The sequence below is a fragment of the Oryctolagus cuniculus genome, chromosome 17 (genome assembly GCF_051225735.1).
Source record: "Oryctolagus cuniculus isolate XC-2025 breed Fujian yellow rabbit chromosome 17, ASM5122573v1, whole genome shotgun sequence".
NCBI classification, from domain to species: Eukaryota; Metazoa; Chordata; class Mammalia; order Lagomorpha; family Leporidae; genus Oryctolagus; species Oryctolagus cuniculus.
Genome location: NC_142883.1, coordinates 53,007,911 through 53,027,112, shown reverse-complemented (window position 1 = coordinate 53,027,112; position 19,202 = coordinate 53,007,911). Strand labels below are relative to the sequence as shown.

The 19,202-nt window shown below is 46.4% G+C and overlaps 1 protein-coding gene across 22 annotated transcripts in view; it reads left to right on the top strand.

The window, feature by feature from the left end:
* Positions 1–19,202, top strand: part of MYH10 (myosin heavy chain 10) — a 139,899-nt gene that overhangs the window by 23,217 nt on the left and 97,480 nt on the right. For all 22 annotated transcript variants that reach the window (XM_089318338.1, XM_089318341.1, XM_089318339.1 and 19 more), the window contains one exon: positions 4,229–4,385. In XM_089318338.1, coding sequence (XP_089174464.1) covers positions 4,229–4,385 — 157 coding nt within the window. The remainder of the gene's footprint in view (positions 1–4,228; positions 4,386–19,202) is intronic.

The window sequence follows — 19,202 nt, the reverse complement described above, 5'->3', positions numbered from 1 at the left end:
CCTGTCAAAAATCAATCAATCAATCAATCAATCAGTCTTAAAAATTAAAATGCAGAGAGAGAAAGAGAGAGATCTGGATCTCCCATTCACTGGTTCATTTCCCAAATGCCCAGGCACCGGGGGGCTGAAGCCTGGAGCTGGAAACTCAGTCCAGCCACGTGGGTGGCAAGAGTCCAGCTACTTGAACCATCACCACAGACCTCTGAGGGTCTGCATCCACAGGAAGCTGGAGGCAGGAGCTCCTAACCTGTGGCTTAACCACAAGACCTAATGCCTGCCCCTTTTTTCTAGTCTTTAAGGCTTGAAAACCTTGGCGTCCTCTGACTTGGGCTCTTGGGCATTGGGAGTTTCAAGTGTGTTCTGTTATTGTCCATCCAGCCTTCTCTGCGTCATGTTGCTCTGCTCTCCTCCAGGCTCTGCTGCTGCGCCAGGACCACCTTCACTCTCTGAATGCCTGCAACAGTCAGGGCTGGGCCATGCCTCCAACAGCCAGGAGGAGCTTCTTCCAGGTCTCCCACATGGATGCAGGGGCCCAAACACTTGGGCCATCTTCCAATCTTCCACTGCTTTCCCAGACCATTAGCAGAGAGCTGAATCAGAAGAGAGGCAGCCAGGACACAAACAGGTGCCCATATGGGATGCTGGCGCCATAGACTGTGGCTTTACCTGCTTGACCGCAGTGCTAACCCCTATATTCTTTATTTTAATAGGAGTTCCTCATCCCTCCTTCTGACCTAGTAGTCCTTAAAGAGACCAGGGAGTCCGTCTGGGTCTGCACTGTGTATCTGGTTTTACAGTTTCCAACAGAATCGCCGTTGACTTTCAGGGGGTTTGGTGCATTCTACCCCAGGGCGTTCCTGCCTGTTTATGAAACCTGTTCACCCTTGTAATTGTTTTAGTGCCTTCTGTTGTGGCTTGTCTGTTTGGAGTGTATCTGTCGTCTTCATACCTTCAAAGGTGCTTGTTTATCTTCTGTGTACATTCATATGCTTAATGAAGTTTAATTTGAACTTTGAGATCTACAGAGAAATTACTTTAACAACATACAGCCCTCCCACCGTGTGCCTGGGGAAGACAAAAGTATTAGTTCAGTGGCCAGTTTATGCAAGAGATGAATATTTGAGCTAATTTTCCAGGCAGTTAGAAGTCAGCTCTTTAAGCACTTTACTGTTTCCCCTTAAGCATTTGTTACTGCTCCTCTTTGGCAAGAATGGGAAGCTGATGACCTAACCTTTTTTTTCTCTTTTTGAAGACTTATTCATATTTGTAAGACTAACTCATCTTTGTAATCCTAGACCTCAGCAAAGTGCCCACCACGTAGTAGATACACATGTTAGAATTATTTCTAATGAAACATGTCAGTGTTATATATTACTGTGTCATATGTGCTGTGGGATGTTAAATTGAATTTGCATATTTTAACTTTCTTGGAGTTTTTTTTTTTTTTTTTAATCCAATCTACAGTTAATCGCTTCTTTTGGAAAGTGAAGAGCAGGAGGCAGTACTATAGCATAGCGGGGAAAACTGCCGCTTGCGATGCCAGCATCCCATGTGGGCGCTGGTTCAAGTCCCAGCTATTTCATTTCCAATCCAGCTCTCTGCTAATGTACCTGGGAAAGCAGCGGAAGATGGCCCAAGTACTTGGGCCCCTGCTAACCTCATGGGAGATCCAGATGAAGCTCCTGGCTTCGACATGGCCCAGTGCTGGCCACTGTGGCCATCTGGGGAATAAGCTAGTGGGTGGAAGATATTCCCTCTCTCTTGTTCTCTCTCTCTCCCTCTTCCCATAACTGTGACTTTCAATAAATCTTTAAAAAAATGTAGAATTCGCAATTTCATTATAGACTATGATGTAATTTCTGAGTGAAAAAAGTGAGGTTGTACATAAAAAATTCACCAATGTACATAATTTAACTTCATATAAATTAAACTCAATAAAAAGGGGAAGTATTTGTTTCTCACCCTTGATAAAGTCTGTTTTTGTCATCTCAATGAGTGGCAGAGACTGGACTGGTTAGACAAGAGATTGACGGGCCAGCCTGACCTAGGTCATGTGAGGTGTGTGCTGTGTGGGTGACAAGGCCCAGCGTCTGAGGACTTGGGCAGTGAGAAGGGAGAAGCAGGTATCCAGTCCGGCCACAGGCCAGCAAGGGTCAGTTGCCCCTCTGGGCTGCTCAGATGCAAGACTTCAGCCAACACCCCCAGGCAGTGAACTGGGCGCTGGTGCCCTTTGCCACTTGTCCTCTCTTAAACTTCTCACCCGGGCGGGAAGTGCATCCCACCTCTGGCCCTGTCACCGGGAGAGCAGCCACAGATGGTCCTGGTCCCTGGAGTTCTCGGGCAGGCTTTTGTTCTCACATTTTGTATTGCTAACTTCAGTATTCAGCTCTAGAGGGCTTTCTGGTGGCAGTTGCCCAAGGGCTGAGCCCTTCTGAACATGGGTGTTAGTGCTCCCCAGGGAAGCCGGCCCTGCAGCCAGCCATCGCCAGTCCCCCAGTCCCTCTCAGCGTGCTCTGGCATTTAGGTTTTGGCCTCACCAAGTCGCCTAGAATGAAAGGCCAGCTTCCCAGTAGGATGAGTGTCCTTTCCAAATACTTGCAGATCCTCAGAGGCCTGAGCACCTTGCAGCTGCCCTGACTGCTCTTGTTTCTCCCTAGTTCCCAGAGTCTGCTTTGTAGAAGACTCTGGGAAATCATTCTACGTAAATTTTATCTATGTTTCTTAAAGAGCAATTTTGTCTTTGTGAATTTACTTATTTATTTGAAATGCAGAGGAAGAGAGACAAACAGAGATCTTCCATCTTCTGGTTTACTCCCCAAATGCTAGGACAGCTGGGCCTGATCAGTCCACAGCCAGGAGCCTGGAGCTCATTCCACATCTCCCACATGGGTAGCAGGTGGAGTTGGCATTCAGAACTGATGGGCATCCCAAGTGGCATCAGAGCCCTGGCACCAAATGTTTGTCCCTGTGTAAATTTTTCTTAGAAGATTGATTTATTTATTTGAGTGGCAGAGTTAGAGAGAGGGACAGAGACAGCTCTTCCATCCGCTGGTTCACTCCCCAAATGGCCGCAACAGCCATAACTGGGCCGACCCGAAACCAGGAGCCAAGAGTTTTTTCCCAGTCTCCCACGTAGGTGCAGGGGTCCAAGCACTTGGACCGCTTCCACTGCTTTCCCAGGTGCACTAGCAGGGAGCTGGATTAGAAGTGGAGCATCCGGGACTTGAACCGGCACCCATATGAGACGCTGGCACCGCAGGCGGAGGCTTAACCTACTTTGCCACAGTGCTGGCCCCACCCCTGTGTAAATTTAAAAAACCCCAAAGTTGTAAGTGTTCATCATATGAATTTTGAATGATGGATATTTGATAGAAGGGTCTGGATTTTCTAAACTGGCTGCACCTATTTTTTGTTTATGGGGGTTATAGTTATTAATATTTTCTGTATTAGAAATTAAAATGAATTTTTCAAATATTTATTTCATTTAAAAATGATCACAAGCCCATGATATTAGCATAAATAAAATTAAGTTTTTAATGAAAAGAACCATATTTTTCGAAACAAATTCAGAGCGAAAACTTTGGTATTTTTGTAGATCTCTTTAGTAACTTAACAACAACAACAAAAAACCTGGATTCATGTCTATGCTTCTGCATTTAATTTGTTGCAGCATTTCCTTTGGCTGAAGTATTTGAAGAACATCCAGCCTTCTACGGACAGATATTTAGTTGGAAAAAAAAAAGAGGAATGTTTTCAATAACTTTTTCAGATAACTGTGAATATTCTTTGATACTACACTGAAACTCGACAAATCATGTTTTTTTGAAAAGATTAATTGCAGTCTGGAATCTGAAACCACACTAATGAACTTGTGACACTTTGTGTTCCTGAGGAAATGACTGTGAAAGAGCAAATAACATTGTACGAACCCCAGTAGGAGCCCTGGAAAGCCAGGAGGGAGCGGGTCTGGCTGTTTCCCACAGGAGCAGGCTGAGTGCAGAGGAGTGCTGACTGATAGCCTCTCTGTGGTAGCGCCACGTGTGGTTCGTAGTAGTCAATCGCCTGTGATGGCTAGATTTAATTTGAGGGCAGATAATTATCCTAAGATGAAAAAAGATCGCTTGTTCACATCATTACGTTGGTTTTGTCTCCTGATGGGAGCCTGACCGATAAGTGTGGGTTTTTTTTCCTGCTTGTTCCTTACCGCTGTGTTTTGTTTTCATTCTAGACGTACTCTGGACTCTTCTGTGTAGTCATAAATCCTTACAAGAACCTTCCGATTTACTCTGAGAACATCATTGAAATGTACAGAGGGAAGAAGCGCCACGAGATGCCTCCGCACATCTATGCCATATCCGAGTCTGCCTACAGGTGCATGCTGCAAGGTAACGGGAGCTGTTGAGATCCATAGTGCTGAGACTTTCTCACATGGAGTTTAAATGCTTTGTAATGTCTCAATATGTTGTACAAAAGGTTCTGAAAAAAAGATTTAAAAAAGTCATGTTTATTTCAGAAAGTTTGACATCTTGAGATTAGAATAGAAAGTGTGGCCATTTCCTATAGGAATCTGGTGTGTGTGTGCTACTTTGTACCAATATTTTTTTTTTTTTTTTTGACAGGCAGAGTGGACAGTGAGAGAGAGAGACAGAGAGAAAGGTCTTCCTTTGCCGTTGGTTCACCCTCCAATGGCCGCCGCTGCAGCCGGCGCACCGCGCTGATCCTGGCAGGAGCCAGGAGCCAGGTGCTTTTCCTGGTCTCCCATGGGGTGCAGGGCCCAAGCACCTGGGCCATCCTCCACTGCACTCCCTGGCCATAGCAGAGAGCTGGCCTGGAAGAGGGGCAACCGGGACAGAATCCGGCGCCCCAACCGGGACTAGAACCCGGTGTGCCGGCGCCGCTAGGTGGAGGATTAGCCTATTGAGCCACGGCGCCGGCCACTTTGTACCAATATTGCATATAAATTTTTATATTGAAAAGCGACTAGTTTTTTAATTTATGTATTTATTGAAAGACACATGGGGCTGTCGCAGCAGGTTAAAGCCCTGGCCTGCAGTGATGGCATCCAGTATGGACGCTGGTTCGGGTCCCAGCTGTTCTACTCCCAACCAGCTCTTTGCTATGGCCTGGGAAAGCAATGAAAGATGGCCTGAACCCTTGGGCCCCTTCACCCACATGGGAGACCTAGGAGAAGCTCTTACTCGTGTCTTCGGATCGGCTCAGCTCCAGCCATTGCTGCCATTTAGGGAGTGAACCAGTGGATGGAAGACCTCTCTCTTCTCTACCTCTCTCTGTAACTCTTTCAAATAAGACTTATTTTGTCTTAAAAAAAATAAAATAAAAGGCAGAGTGACACATAGAGAGCACAGAGAGAGATTTTCTATCTGCTGGTTCAGTCAGTGTCCACAATGACCAGGGCTGGGCAGGCTGAAGCCAGGAACCTCGAACTCCATTTGGGTCTCCCACGTGTGTCAAGCACTTGGGCCATGTGTTCTACTGCTTTCCCAGGCCATGTTCAAGAGCTGGAATGGAAGTGGAGCAACGAGGACTTGAACTAGCCTTCATATGGGATGTCAGCATCGCTGGCGACAGCGTAACTTGCTGTGTCACAACACCAGCCCAGAGAACATGTAGTTTTTATATACATTTGATTCTCTGCCATAAGCCAGTATAACTAAGGCTGTGTTCCATGAGGTTTTATTTTATTTTATTTTTTTTAAATATTTATTTATTTGAAAGAGCTAGAAAGGGAGAGGCAGAGGTCTTCCATCCTCTTGTTCACTCCCCAAATTGACCAGGCCAAATCCAGAAGCTTCATCTGGGTCTCCCACGTGGGTGTAGGGGCCCAAGCACTTGAGTCATCTTCCAGTGCTTTTCCCAGGTGCATTAGCAGGGATCTGGATCAGAAGTGGAGCAGATAGGGCTTGAACTGGAGCCCATATGGGATCCTGACGTCACAGGTGCCAGCCTCACCTGCTCTACCACAATGCTGGCTCCCCCATTAGGTTTTTTTTCTTTCCTTTTTTTTTTTTTTTTAAGATTTATTTATGTATTTGAAAGAGTTCACAGAGAGAAGGAGAGGCAGAGAGAGAGAGATCTTCCATCCACTGGTTCACTCCCCAGTTGGCTGCAACAGCTGGAGCTGGGCCGATCAGAAGCCAGGAGCCAGGAGCTTCTTCCGGGTCTCCTATGTGGGTGCAGGGGCCCAAAGAGTTGGGCCATCTTCCACTGCTTTCCCAGGCCATTGCAGAGAGCTGGATCAGAAGTGAAGCAGCCGGGACTCAAACCGGCGCCCATATGGGATGCCAGCACTGAAGGCTGCGGCTTTACCTGCTACACCACAGCACCGGCCCCAACCCTCCATTAGGTTTTAAAACCAAGGGGAAGAATGATAGGGAAGGTGGTTGTCTCATTAGGGAAAGAAAGATTATAAAGTATTATTTATGATTTAAATGCGCAGAAGAGGAAACAACAAAAGGCTAAAAAAAAAAGTTGGCCGATTTTGGTTGTTTCTTCTGGATCAGAATGAAATACAAATTTGCAGTCGTTCATTGGAACTGTGGCTTCAGACACTGTGGTTTATGGAGGGACATTTTTTCAAAGCTGGTGTGCAGCAGGCTGCTGTGTGGAGGAGGAGGAGTTGGGAGAAGTACCCTCTCTGTCCAGTCCATTCCAGGGATTCTCATACACAGCCACCTTCTCACAACTGAGACGGCCGCCCCTGGCCTCCTGCAGTTTTGTGTAGACAGGGAGTTTCTGGAAGGCGAGGGACAGGCTCATAAGTAGTATTCTAGTTTTTAAAAAAGGGGAAAAGGTCTCTGGACCTCTGAGCTTCAGGTGCGTGTCTGGAGAGGTTCCAGAATCTGCTGTTTGGAGGCAGTTGAAGAACAGCACGAGTGTACCTGCCACCTTGCTTCAGGCTTAGGAGGGAAGGGAAATGCAGTGGGCATAGAGTGTGACTTGGCAGGTCTTCCTTTACCCACAGGGCTGTGTCGGGAAGGGCCGCACTGGGGCTGCCGATGGAAGGCTTTGCCAGGGTGTCTACCGAGGTGTGCCTTTCTCAGCGTGGTAATCAGCACTCTTGCAGATGTGGGAATGCATGCCCATACAATTTGCCGATGACATGGAACTGGAAGGAATAATACATGCGTTTGATGAAAAGAAACAGAATTTTTAAATCTCTTGACAGATTGAATGGGGAGTTAAATCAAACGTAATAGTTAAGAGGGATAAGTGTTATATCCCATTACTGGGTTCCCAAACCAGCTGTGCGGATACAGAATGAGGAGACTGTGAGGAAGATGTGGCTTACCCGCATATCACAGTATTATTAGTATCATCATTAATGCTGGAATGAACACTTCATGAAAATCGCTATGAGCCAGGCACCAAGCCAAATGCTGTACGTGTTGTATCATTTAACGCTTGACGATCCTGTAAGTAGAATGACTGTCCCTGTTTTACTGAGGCACAAAGCAGTAACTTGACCCAGAAAAAGCCAATAGTAAAAATAATAAATAAAATAAATAAATGAGGTAGGATTCCAATGAAATAATGTGACATATTTGTAACGTGGACTTCCATGTTCGTGTTAAGGAGTTCGTTGGTTAAAAACGTTTTAGAAATTAGATTAAATGAAAACAAGAGCTCATCTAAGCTGTTTCCGGTGTGTTGCATTCTCTAAGTAGCAGCTTTGCCTGCTGGTGTGGGCGCTGCACAGACAGCGGGACTCCTGGGGCAGCAGTCAGACCACAGCACGTCACTTGCTGGTGAAGCTGGGACCGCTGGCAGTGCCCATCAGACTGTGCTTCAGTTACAGATGACGTCACTGGGTTCACGAAGAGGCTGTGGTCCGTAGCTTGAGAGGGGACCAAGGAGGATTCACACAGGTGATCCCTCTCAACTGTTAGGTTAGTTTCACTTCCCCATTCAGCCTATCCAGATCTTCTAAAATTTTGGTTCTGTTCATTAGAAGTATTTATTCTGTCTTCCAGTTTCGTGTTCTATGTGAGTGTTATAGGCACACATCCCACATCTTCAAGTCCGTTGGAGAACAAATATTTACTAGTCTGTTTTTTTCATGCATAAAATCAGGAGAGCTTTTTCTCCCCCTTTACATTGGGCTTCTAGGAGATATTGCATCAGTAAGATGCAAAGTGTGCCTGGCTTAGTAGTCAATTAATTAATATGTGTTGGGGCCAGCATTGTGGCTCAGGTTGAGCTGCTGCTTACCATGGCTACTTTGCTTCCAGTTATACTCTCTGCTGTTGCACCTTGGAAGGCAACAGATAATAGCCTGGTACTTGCCATCCCCTGCCACCCATGTGGGAGACCGAGATGGAGTTCCTGGGTCCTGGCTTTGGCCTAATCCAGCCCTGCCTGTTGTAGCCTTTTGGGGGAGAGAACTAGCAAATGGAAGATCCTCCCTCTGTTTCTCTCTCTCTCTCTCTCTCCATCCCTCCCTCCCTCCCTCCTTTCATTCTGCCTTTCAAATAAATAAATCTTTAAAAATAAATATTTGTTGAATGAATGAATGAAAGCAGAGTTCTTGGACAAAAATTTGATTGCAAAAAAAAAAAAACAGCATACCTAGTAGAAGTATAGAGTGGCAAAGTCAACACAATTGGAAACTAAAACAGTGAAAAAGAAGACTAGAATACAGTACAAAAAGAAACTGATAGAACTTAGGAGAGAAAGTACGGAACATGGAATGTATAAATAGATTCTTAGATGCCATCATAATTTGGAAGATGGGGACAGATGAGGTCTCCCATCTATGGTTCGTGCCCTAAATGCTCATAAACAGCTGGAGCTGGGCCAGACTGAAGCTTAATCCAGGTCTATCATGCTGATGGCAGGGACCCAACTATGCAAACCGTCACTGGCTGCCTACCAGGGCGCGCATTAGCAGAAAGCTGGAATCAGAAGCAGAGCAGGACTTGAACTGGGCACTCTGATAGGGGATGCAGGCATCCCAGGCAGTGACAACCACTGTGCCAAATGACCGCTCTAGCATATTGTTCAACAGGTTCACCTAATCTACGGAAAGACTCAGATCCTCAGGGTTTGTTTTTTCCCCAAATGTAACAAGAATGTCTTCAGACTGAAAAGAGTCAGGCAGGAGTATTGACAAGAGGAGCGGCCTGCACTCTGATGCACTGGGATACGCCAGCATCTGCCGTGCCAGCATCCCACGTGGGCACCAGTTTGAGTCCCAGATGCTCTACTTCCAATCCTGCTCCCTGCTAAAGGTCTGGGAAAGCAATGGAATGTGGCCCAAGTGTTTCGGCCCCTGTACCCATGTGGGAGACCCAGAAGAAGCTCCTGGCTTTGGCCTGGCCTAGCCCTGGTCATTGCGGCCATTTGTGGAGTGAGGCAGCAGATGGAAGATTTCCCTCTCTCTCTGTAACTTTTTCAAATAAGTAAATAAATACATCTTAAAAAAAAAAAGAGACAGACATGACTAGTTTTAGATAACTTGGTGGATAGATCAAAATTAGATGATCTCAGTGGAGAGGGAGTCACTGGCATCATCTCTCTCATTTGCATGCTACACATTAGAACCAGATCGTGGTGACCTTGGGGCGTCCACCCTGTACATAACCATCTAAGGTCACCCAGGACTGGCTGCATTCCAGGCTCACCGCTGTGTGAGGTGTCTTCCCTGGATCCTGAAGCCTTGCCACAGCCTTCCAGCCCAGCCAGCTTCCGTTCAGGCCCAGGCCACCAGCACCGCTACCCATCCCCACTGACCCACTGACCCACTGCCCTAGCTGGAAAGGAAAGTTTTGCTGTAATAATAATTGCAAGGGCCACCCTTGTAGGCCACCTTGAGTATTTTAAGACCTCCGATCTCCCTGGAGTCTGAGTGGACTGCTCCGCATCGCCTTGGCAGCTCGCCCCTCGCAGGTGCAGACATGCCTGTATCTTCAGTGTCTTCATTGAATGTTTTGCTCCAGGCTTTAACTGCAACTGGCCTTTCCCCTGCATATGGGGTTTGAGGCCACTCGGTGAAGACTGTGCCGTCCCTCCAACCCTTGCCCTGGGAGATGGGGCTGGTGGCCTTACTTGCCATGCCTCTGCTGAGCCTCTGCCCAGCCTCTGCCCCTCAACCTCCTCGGAAAAGCTGCCCTCCCCTCTCCTGCCCTCCCCTCCCCTCATCACTGTCAGCTACTTTCTTCTCCGCTCCTTATCTCACTCCTTGACACATCACTTGGTCTCTGCTCCAAGCCCTGCCGTAAGAGACAAGATACTTAGCTAACAATAAAAAGATTTCCCAGTGAGTTAGTGTTCATGGCAGTGAGCCTAATGAGTTCTTGCTGTTTTTGCTATTAATCATTCATCTGTCTGGCTTTTTGGTGAAAGGAGAGATCACAGCATGCATTATAGGTTCTTTAGAAGTTAACCACAACAAAATACCACACATAAAAAATACATGCGTTGTGGCAAAACCACTTTAAGAAACAATTCATAGCTGTAATATTTTTATTAGTAAACAATAGTCTGTAGAGGAGTTAAGCCTTTTACTTGGGCGATAAAGGATAACTTTCTGATAATTTATTGTCTGTGAAATCATAAGGACCAGGTAATCCCTGTGGGTTTAAACCATTAAATAATGCAGAATAAAATGAGTAGCCTCAAGATCACAACTTGTCAAAGAAATTTGAATGAATATAGTTATAAAAAATGCACAGTGGAGGGGCCAGCGCTGTGGCGCAGTAGGTTAATCCTCTGCCTGCAGCGCCAGCATCCCATATGGGCGCTGGTTCTAGTCCCGGCTGCTCCTCTTCCAATCCAGCTCTGCTGTGGCCTGGGAAAGCAATGGAAGATGGCCCAAGTGCTTGGGCCCTGCACCCGCATGGGAGACCAGGAAGAAGCACCTGGCTCCTGGCTTCGGATCGGCACAGCTCAGGCTGTTGCAGCCATTTGGGGAGTGAACCAGTAGAAGGAAGACCTTTCTCTCTGTCTCTCCCTCTCACTGTAACTCTACCTCTCAAATAAATCAATAAAATCTTTGAAAAAAAAAATACACAGTTGAATAAGGTTTGCATTGGTGGGAGCAAGAAAAAGCAAAAATGGGAGGAACCTGTTCTACCCCCACCTAATCTGGATCCCCTCTTTAAAGAAAACCATGGTTCATCTGTTTCTCTTAATATGTGAGCCCACTTAATAGTAAGTCCATGCCAATCTTTTTACTTCTATTATCTAAAGACTTCCAATTATGAAAGAAGTACTTTTTAAAAAAAAAATTGCTTATTTATTTAAAAGGCAGTATTTTAGAGAAAGGGAAAGCCAGATCTTCCTGATGGTTCACTCCTCAAATGATTGCAACAGCCAAGGCTGGGCCAAGAGCTTCATCCAGGTCTTATGTGTGGATGCAGGGCCCCAAATGCTTGGGCCATCTGCTGCCTTTTCTAGGCACATGAACAGGGAGCTGGATCAGAAATGGAGCAGCCACGAATAGATCCAGTGCTCATGTAACCACATAACCAGCATAACCGTAGTGCCAGCCCCCGAAAGAAGCATATTTAAGATTTATTTGTGGCCTGCGCCGTGGCTCAATAGGCTAATCCTCCGCCTTGTGGCGCTGGCACACTGGGTTCTAGTCCCGGTCGGGGTGCCGGATTCTGTCCCGGTTGCCCCTCTTCCAGGCCAGCTCTCTGCTGTGGCCAGGGAGTGCAGTGGAGGATGGCCCAAGTGCTTGGGCCCTGCACCCCATGGGAGACCAGGAGAAGTACCTGACTCCTGCCATCGGATCAGCGCGGTGCAACGGCCACGCGCGCCGGCTGTGACGGCCATTGGAGGGTGAACCAGCGGCAAAAGCAAGACCTTTCTCTCTGTCTCTCTCTCTCTCACTGTCCACTCTGCCTGTCCAAAAAAAAAAAAAAAGATTTGTTTATTTGCAAGTGAGAGAGAGGGACAGGCAGGTATTATCTATCTGCTGGCTTACTCCCAAAATGGTCACAATAACAGGACTGGGCTAGGCCAAAGTCAGGAGCCTGGAAGTCCATCCGGGTCTCCCACATGGGCAGCAGATGCCCCAAGCACTTGGGCCATCTGCTGCTGCTTTCCCAGGGAGCTGGATCAGATATGGAGTAGCCGGGACTCACTGGTGTCCCAGGCAGTGGCTTAACCTGCTGTGATACAACACTGAACCCAGAAAAAGCATTTCTTAGAAAAGTTTTTATTTATTTATTTATTTGAGAGGTGGAGTTACAGAGTGAGGGAGAGACAGAAAGGTCTACCATCTGCTGGTTCACTCCCCAAATGGTAGCAACAGCCAGAGATGGGCCAGTCAGAAACCAGGAGCCAGGAGCTTCTTCCAGGTCTCCCACACGGGTCCAGGGGCCCAAGCACTTGGATCATCTTCCACTGCTTTCCCAGGCCATAGCAGAGAGCTGAATCGGAAGAGGAGCAGCTGGGACTCAAACCGGCGCCCATGTGGGGTGCTGGTGCCACAGGTGGAGGCCTAGCCTACTATGCCACAGTGCTGGCCCCAGAAAGAAGCATTTTTACTTATCTAAACCCTCCCCTCATTTTCCCCACAGAAGTTAAACCAACAATTTCTTGCTGTTTAATATTCAGTATTTACATTGTTTATTTGTCTTGGGATTGCATTTCCTTTCTTATATGATTTTCTGTTTTCCATGGGGTTAGTCATTTTCCGGTGTGAGGACAGGGTGGTTTTGCAGTTGGCTCTATTAACTTGACAGAACTGCACGTCCTCCTTGCAGTCCCTAGAAAAGCGCCTCGCGGTTGGGAGACGTGGCTCTGGGAGCCTCTGTCCAGTCTCTGCTCATTGCCCTTTAGTCCACCTCCACCTCCACTTCCACTTCCACATTCGTGGACTCCTTTCCTTGGTTGTATTTCTTCCTCATGGAACTCAGCCGCTGGAGGATAACCCCCAGGAGCTGCTCAAGAAAGCTCTGCAGCCATCAGTTATCAGATCAGTGAGCCATTCGTAGCCAAGTGCTCAGCGGCCTGCTGGGAAGACATCTGACAGAGGGAGTGGCCCCCTGACCATAACGGACACGGGTACCCCTTCCTTAAGGATAGGACCAGTACATATCAAAACGTACATTTTGAAAATGTAGGTGGGGGCCGGTGCTGTGGCGTAGCGGGTAAGGCCACTGCCTGCAGTGCTGGCATCCCATATGGGCACTGGTTCGAGTCCTGGCTGCTCCACTTCTGGTCCAGCTCTCTGCTGTGGCCTGGGAAAGGCAGTGGAAGATGGGCCAAGTCCTTGGGCCCCTGCACCCGCGTGGGAGCTTTAACCTGCTATGCCAGCACCAGCTCCATCTTTGATCAATTTTTTTAAATTGAGTAGTTTATTTTCTTGTTGAGTTTTGACAGTTCTTTATCTTAATAGAAGTTCCGTATTTAGTAATTTTTTTTCACTCCCAGTCTGTGATCCATTTTTAGTTAATTTTTGTAAGTGACCCAAGGGTAGGATTGATGTTCATCTTTTACCTATAGAAATCCAGTTGTTCTAGCCCTGTTTGTTGATAGGCATTTATTATTTCTCCAGTGAATTTCCTTTGCAGCTGTGTTGAAAATCAACAAAGGTCTATTCCAAAGGTCTATTCTGTCTCTTAGTGCTAGTATCACACTGGCTTGATTAACAGCTTCATAGTAAATCTTGAAATCAGATCCTGTGAGCCTTCCACTATTGTTCTTTTTAAAAATTGTTTTGTTGGAACAGGCATTGTGGGCCAGCGGGTTAAACTATCATATAAGATGCCACATTCCCATATCAGAGATGGTTTTTGATCCAGCTTCCTGCTATGCATCCTGGTGGGAGGCACCAGGTGATGCTGAAGTGCTTGGGCCCCTGCTGTCCACGTGGGAGACCTGAATGGGGTTCTGGGCTCTTTGCTTCATCCTGGCACAGTGCTGGGTTGTTGCAGGCATTTGGGGAGTGATCCAAAAGGTGGAAGATCTGCCTCTGTCTCTGTTGCTCTGCCTTCCAAAGAGAAAAAACAGATGGTTTTTAAGAATTGTTTTGTTGGGGCCGGCGATGTGGCACAGTGGGTTAACGCCCTGGCCTGAAGCACCAGCATCCCATATGGGCGCTGGTTCTAGTCCCAGCTGCTACTCTTCCAATCCAGCTCTCTGGTATGGCCTGGGATAGCAGTGGAGGATGGCCCAAGTCCTTGGGCCCCTGCACCCATGTGGGAGACCCAGAAGAAGCTCCTGGCTTCGGATCGACGCAGCTCTGGCCGTTGCAGCCATCTGGGGAGTGAACCAGCAGATGGAAGACTTCTCTCTCTGTCTCTACTTCTCTCTGTAACTCTGTCTTTCAAAATAAATAAATCTTTAAAAAAAAAATTGTTTTGTCTATTCTAGTTCCTTTGTCTTTCATTATATATGAAATTTAGAATTCAGTCTATTAATCTCTCCAAAATAACCCTGCTGACATTTTTTTTTAACTTTTATTTAATGAATATAAATTTCCAAAGTACGATTTATGGATTACAATGGCTTCCCCCACATACCATCCCTCCCACCCACTACCCTCCCCTTTCCCATTCCCTCTCCCCTTCCATTCACATCAAGATTCATTTTCGATTATCTTAATATACAGAAGATCCCTGCTGACATTTTGATTGGACTGTGTTGAGTCTGTAGATCAGGTTGGGAGTTGACAAATGTTGAGTCTTCCAGTCCATGAATACTATTTGTGACTTTAGGTCTTTTTAAATTTCTTTTATTGGTATTTTATAGTTTTCTATAAACAGATCTTATTAGACTGTGTTGTTAGATTTATGACCAAGTATTACTATAACAAGGCATTTATGTTTTTTAGTTTTAAGTGGATCTCTTGAAGAGTCAGTGTCCAATTCTTCACTATTAATATTCAGAAGTAGGATTTATAAAACCATATGTATTGGCATTTCTTGTGACTTTGCTAAATTCACTTATTCGGGAAGGTTTTTTTCCTCTTTGTGCATCCATTGTGGGATAGTCTGTCTAGACAACCATGTCTTCCACAGATAGAGACATTGTTATTTCCTCCTTTGCAGCCTGTGCTTTGAAGTTCGTTTCCTTGCATCCTTGTTCCTTAAGAGTGTGGCGCACAGATGTCCTTGCCTTGTTCCTGAGTGTAGCATTCGATGTTCACCATTGAAGATGATATTAATGATAGGATTTTTTTGTGTGTGGATACATTTTATCAGGTTGAAGTTCCCTTTTATCCTTAGCTTGTTGAAATTTTTTTTAAAGATGTATTTATTCACTTGAAAGGCCACATTAGAGAGAGAAGGAGAGGCAGAAAGAGAGAGATCTTCTGTTTGCTAGTTCACTCTGCAGATGGCTACAATAGTCAGGGCAGAGCAAAGCCGAAGCCAGGAGCTTCATCTTGGTCTCCCATGTGGGTGCAGGGGCCCAAGCACTTGGGCCAGCTTCTGCTGCTTTCTAGGTGCACTAGCAGGGAGCTGGATTGGAAGTGGAGCAGCTGGGACTCAAACCACTGCCCATGTGGGATGCCGTTGCTGCAGGCAGTAGCTTCGCATGCCGCAACACTGGCCCTGGTAATTTTTTTTTGGATGAATGGATATTCAGTTTTGTCAAATGTTTTTTTTTTTTTTTAACCTCTATTCAGTGATATGGTTTCTTTTTCTTTACTTTATTGAATTAGATTGTTTGCCTTTTGGTTGTTAAGTTAGCCTTGCCATCACAGAATTAATACCACTTGCTCATTATTTGTATCCTTTTTTGTGTGTGTGTATATATCACTGGATTTTATTTGCTAACATTTTGCTAACATTTTTGTGCCTTTTTTACGAGAGACATTTTATGTCATTTTCTCCTTTTGTCTTTTTTTTTCTTCCAGTTTTGGCATCAGGGTAAGGCTTCTCTCATAGAGTGAATTGGGAAATGTTCCTTCCTCTTCAGTTTCTAGAAGATTCTGTAGAGTGTTGGTGTTACTTCTTCCTTAAATGTTTTGTGGAATTTACCAGTGAGGCTGTGTTTTTTTTACAGCAAGATTTGTAATTACAAACCCAAATTCTTAAATAGATGTGGAGTGATGGATGTTACTGCCCCTTCTTGAGTGAGCTTCAATGGTTTGTCTTTTTTTTAAAAAAAAAGATTTATTTATTTATTTGAAAGAGTTAGAGAGTGAAGAAGGGGCAGAGAGAGAGAGAGAGAGAGGGAGGTCTTCCATTTGCCGGTTCACTCCCCAATTGGCCGTGCCAATCCAAAGCCAGGAGCCAGGGGCTTCTTCTGGATCTCCCACATGGGTACAGGGGCCCAAGGACTTGGGCTATCTTCTGCTTTCCCAGGCACATTATTAGCAGGGAATTGGATTGGAAGTGGAGCTGCCATGACTTTAGCCACACCCGTATGGGAAGCCGGCTCTGCAGGCAGAGGTTTAATCCACTATGCCACAGCGCCAGCCCCCCACTTCTTTCTTTATTTTAAGATTTATTTATTTATTTGAAAGGCAAAGCCACAAGCAGAGAGAGGGAGAGACAGAGAGAGAGGTCTTCCATCTGCTGGTTCACTCTCCAAATGTCTACAACAGCCAGGACTGGGCCAACTGAAGCCGCGAGCCAGGAGCTTCTTCTGGGTCTCCCATGTATGTGGCAGGGGTCTGTGCACTTGGGCCATCCTCTGCTGGTTTTCTGAGGCATATTAGCAGGGAACTGGATCAGAAATAGAGCAGCTGAGACTTGAACCAGAACCCATATGGGATGCCAGCATTGCAAGCAGTGACTTAACCTGCTGCACTGCATTGCCGGCCCTGAATCACCACTCTAGAGTGCTAGTTGCATTTTTGAAAGTAATCTGTTTTTCCCTTTAACTGTCACTGTAAGGCTCTGTCTGGTTACATGTGTAGGTCCTTAGAGTATAAAGGTCATTGTGAACTATTGTCTGTGAAGTGGAAGGAGGGTTCTGTTGCAGAGCTGGGGAGAGTCCTGCAGGTTGACAGGCCCATCCCCCTTTTGTAATGATAAAGATCCTGAGGCCAGAGTTAGTGCAAGATCAGACAAATAGCAAAATAGATGGGATCTGCCAGGAGAGCTGGTGGTGGTGACTGGGGAAGGGAGGGCAGGGCTCGTGGCGGGGTGGATCATTGTGCAGGTCTCAGCTTCCAGACAGTGATAACAGTGTGCACAGATGTAAGGAGCAAGCTGTTCTGAATTAATTAGGGGGCAATTTAATTGGAGTTCATTTTGTGTGTTTTGATTTCTTTAATTGTACAGACCAGTTCAGAAAAGCCATAAAAAGTTGGTGTAGTGGAATTCTATAGGAATTGTTCAGACCAGGAGAGTTTAGGAGTCTGAAGGTTCACATTGAAGTAAATAAGCAAAAACTTTGTAAAATCCTGCTGGTTTGTGGGTTTTTAAAAGCTTATTACTTTCAAAAATTTACTTACTTTGAAAGGCTGAGCGACAGAGAGATGGAGATCTTCCGTATGCTCGTTTATTCCCCAAATGCCACAAGCGCCGAGGCTGGGCCAAGCTGATGCCAGGACTCAGGAACTCCATCTGGGTCTCCCACATGGGTGTCAAAAACTCAAATATTTGAGCCATCATCTGCTGCTTCCCAGACGCATTAGCAGGGAGCTGGGTGGGAACTGGCTCTCAGCATGGTTCACAGGCATCCTAAACACTGGCCTAACCCACTGTACCACAATGTCTGCCCATGGTTATGTTACATATTTTTAGTTACCCAAGAGATAAAGTTTCCCTCAACCCCTTCACTCTTCAAATGCCCATAGCAGCTGGGCATTTAAGAGTCAAGAACTTAATCTAGATTTCCCATGTGGGAGTCAAGGACTTGAGCCATCACGTACTGCCTCCCAAGGTGGACTGGACCTCAGCAGGAAGCTGGAATCAAGAGCAAAACTGGATACTCTGATGTGGGATATGGGCATCCCCAGCAGTGAGCTAACTGCTGCACCAGACCACCTGACTCATACTCATATCATGGTTTTATAGGTGAAGAACCAGCAAGGAATAAATGCCTCATTTAGAGGCACGTAGTCTGTGGCAGCGCTGGAACTGGAGCCGTCTTGGCCAGGGCCCAGCCTGCTGTACCCAGCCCTGGGTTTCTCGCATAAGGTCTTTATTGCAAGCTGGCTGTGGCTAAGGCTGTGAATGCCGGGAATAAAGCAGTGGGACAACCTTGGGTCTCAAGCAGTACTTCTTAGGAGGCAGTCCACTACAGACTTTTTTTGTCTAATTGCAAAATGTGCTTAAAAGAAGGAAGCCTTGTGAAATTTGAGGGTTTCCAAGAAGGTTTCCCCATAGGATGTGAAGGGCTGTGCAGATGTGTGACTCAGTGTGGGCCTCAGAAGAGCCTGTCTGAACAGGGGCTCCTTATGCCCTCTGGGAAAAGTCGAGGGATAAAGGAGGCTGATGTCACCTCGTCACCTCAACTGTGGCAGGACAGCGCCACGGTTGTGAGCCAGGCTCCTTGTACAAGTCAGTTTGTGCATAGAATAAATAGGCAGACGTGTTTAATTATATTATGTAAGAAGAGGGTAACATAAGGAATGTGCTATTTTTTTCTCTTTTGTGAAAGTTGTTTGCACCTGAACTACCATGAGGTCCTCCTTGGGAGCCGGCTGGCGTCCACCAGAGGAGCAAGCGCAGCCTAGCAGGACACAGAAAAGTTCCCAGGCCGGGCCCTGTGACCTGTGGCAGGCACGCTTGGTAGTATGGAGACCGCGGCCGGGCCAGGGCTGTCATCCCGGCAGGCTTGCCCCTTCATAGTACCTGTGTGTCTCAGGAGGAAAACCCCACTCCCCTGGGAACATTTTGTCTTCTTCAAATGGGGATAATAGTGCTCACAAGTGACCAGAGATCATACATCCCACACTGACCGTTGTGTCTGTGGGTTGGAAATGGGTTCAGAGTTTACCTTTTCATTTGAAAAACTTAGCTGAATCATTAAATCCCTTCAAAACATGCAGCTGCTGCTAAGCCATGTGTGCTTTTATCACTGATTTATTGTGTTTTTACTCAAAACAGTGGTTGAACTTCATGCAGATGTTTATCTTAACTCAGCCGTCTTCACTCAGCATTCTTGGTGCTTTTTTCCGTCCTCTGAGATGAGATTAATAACAGTTCCTGTCTGGTTGTGCGTATTCTTGTAGCCATACCTGGCCAGGCATCACCGTCACCTGGGGAGGGGGCTCATTTAAAGGGGAGTTTCCAAGCCCTGTGCCCCTGAGGGTGATGCGGCCAGGGCAGAGC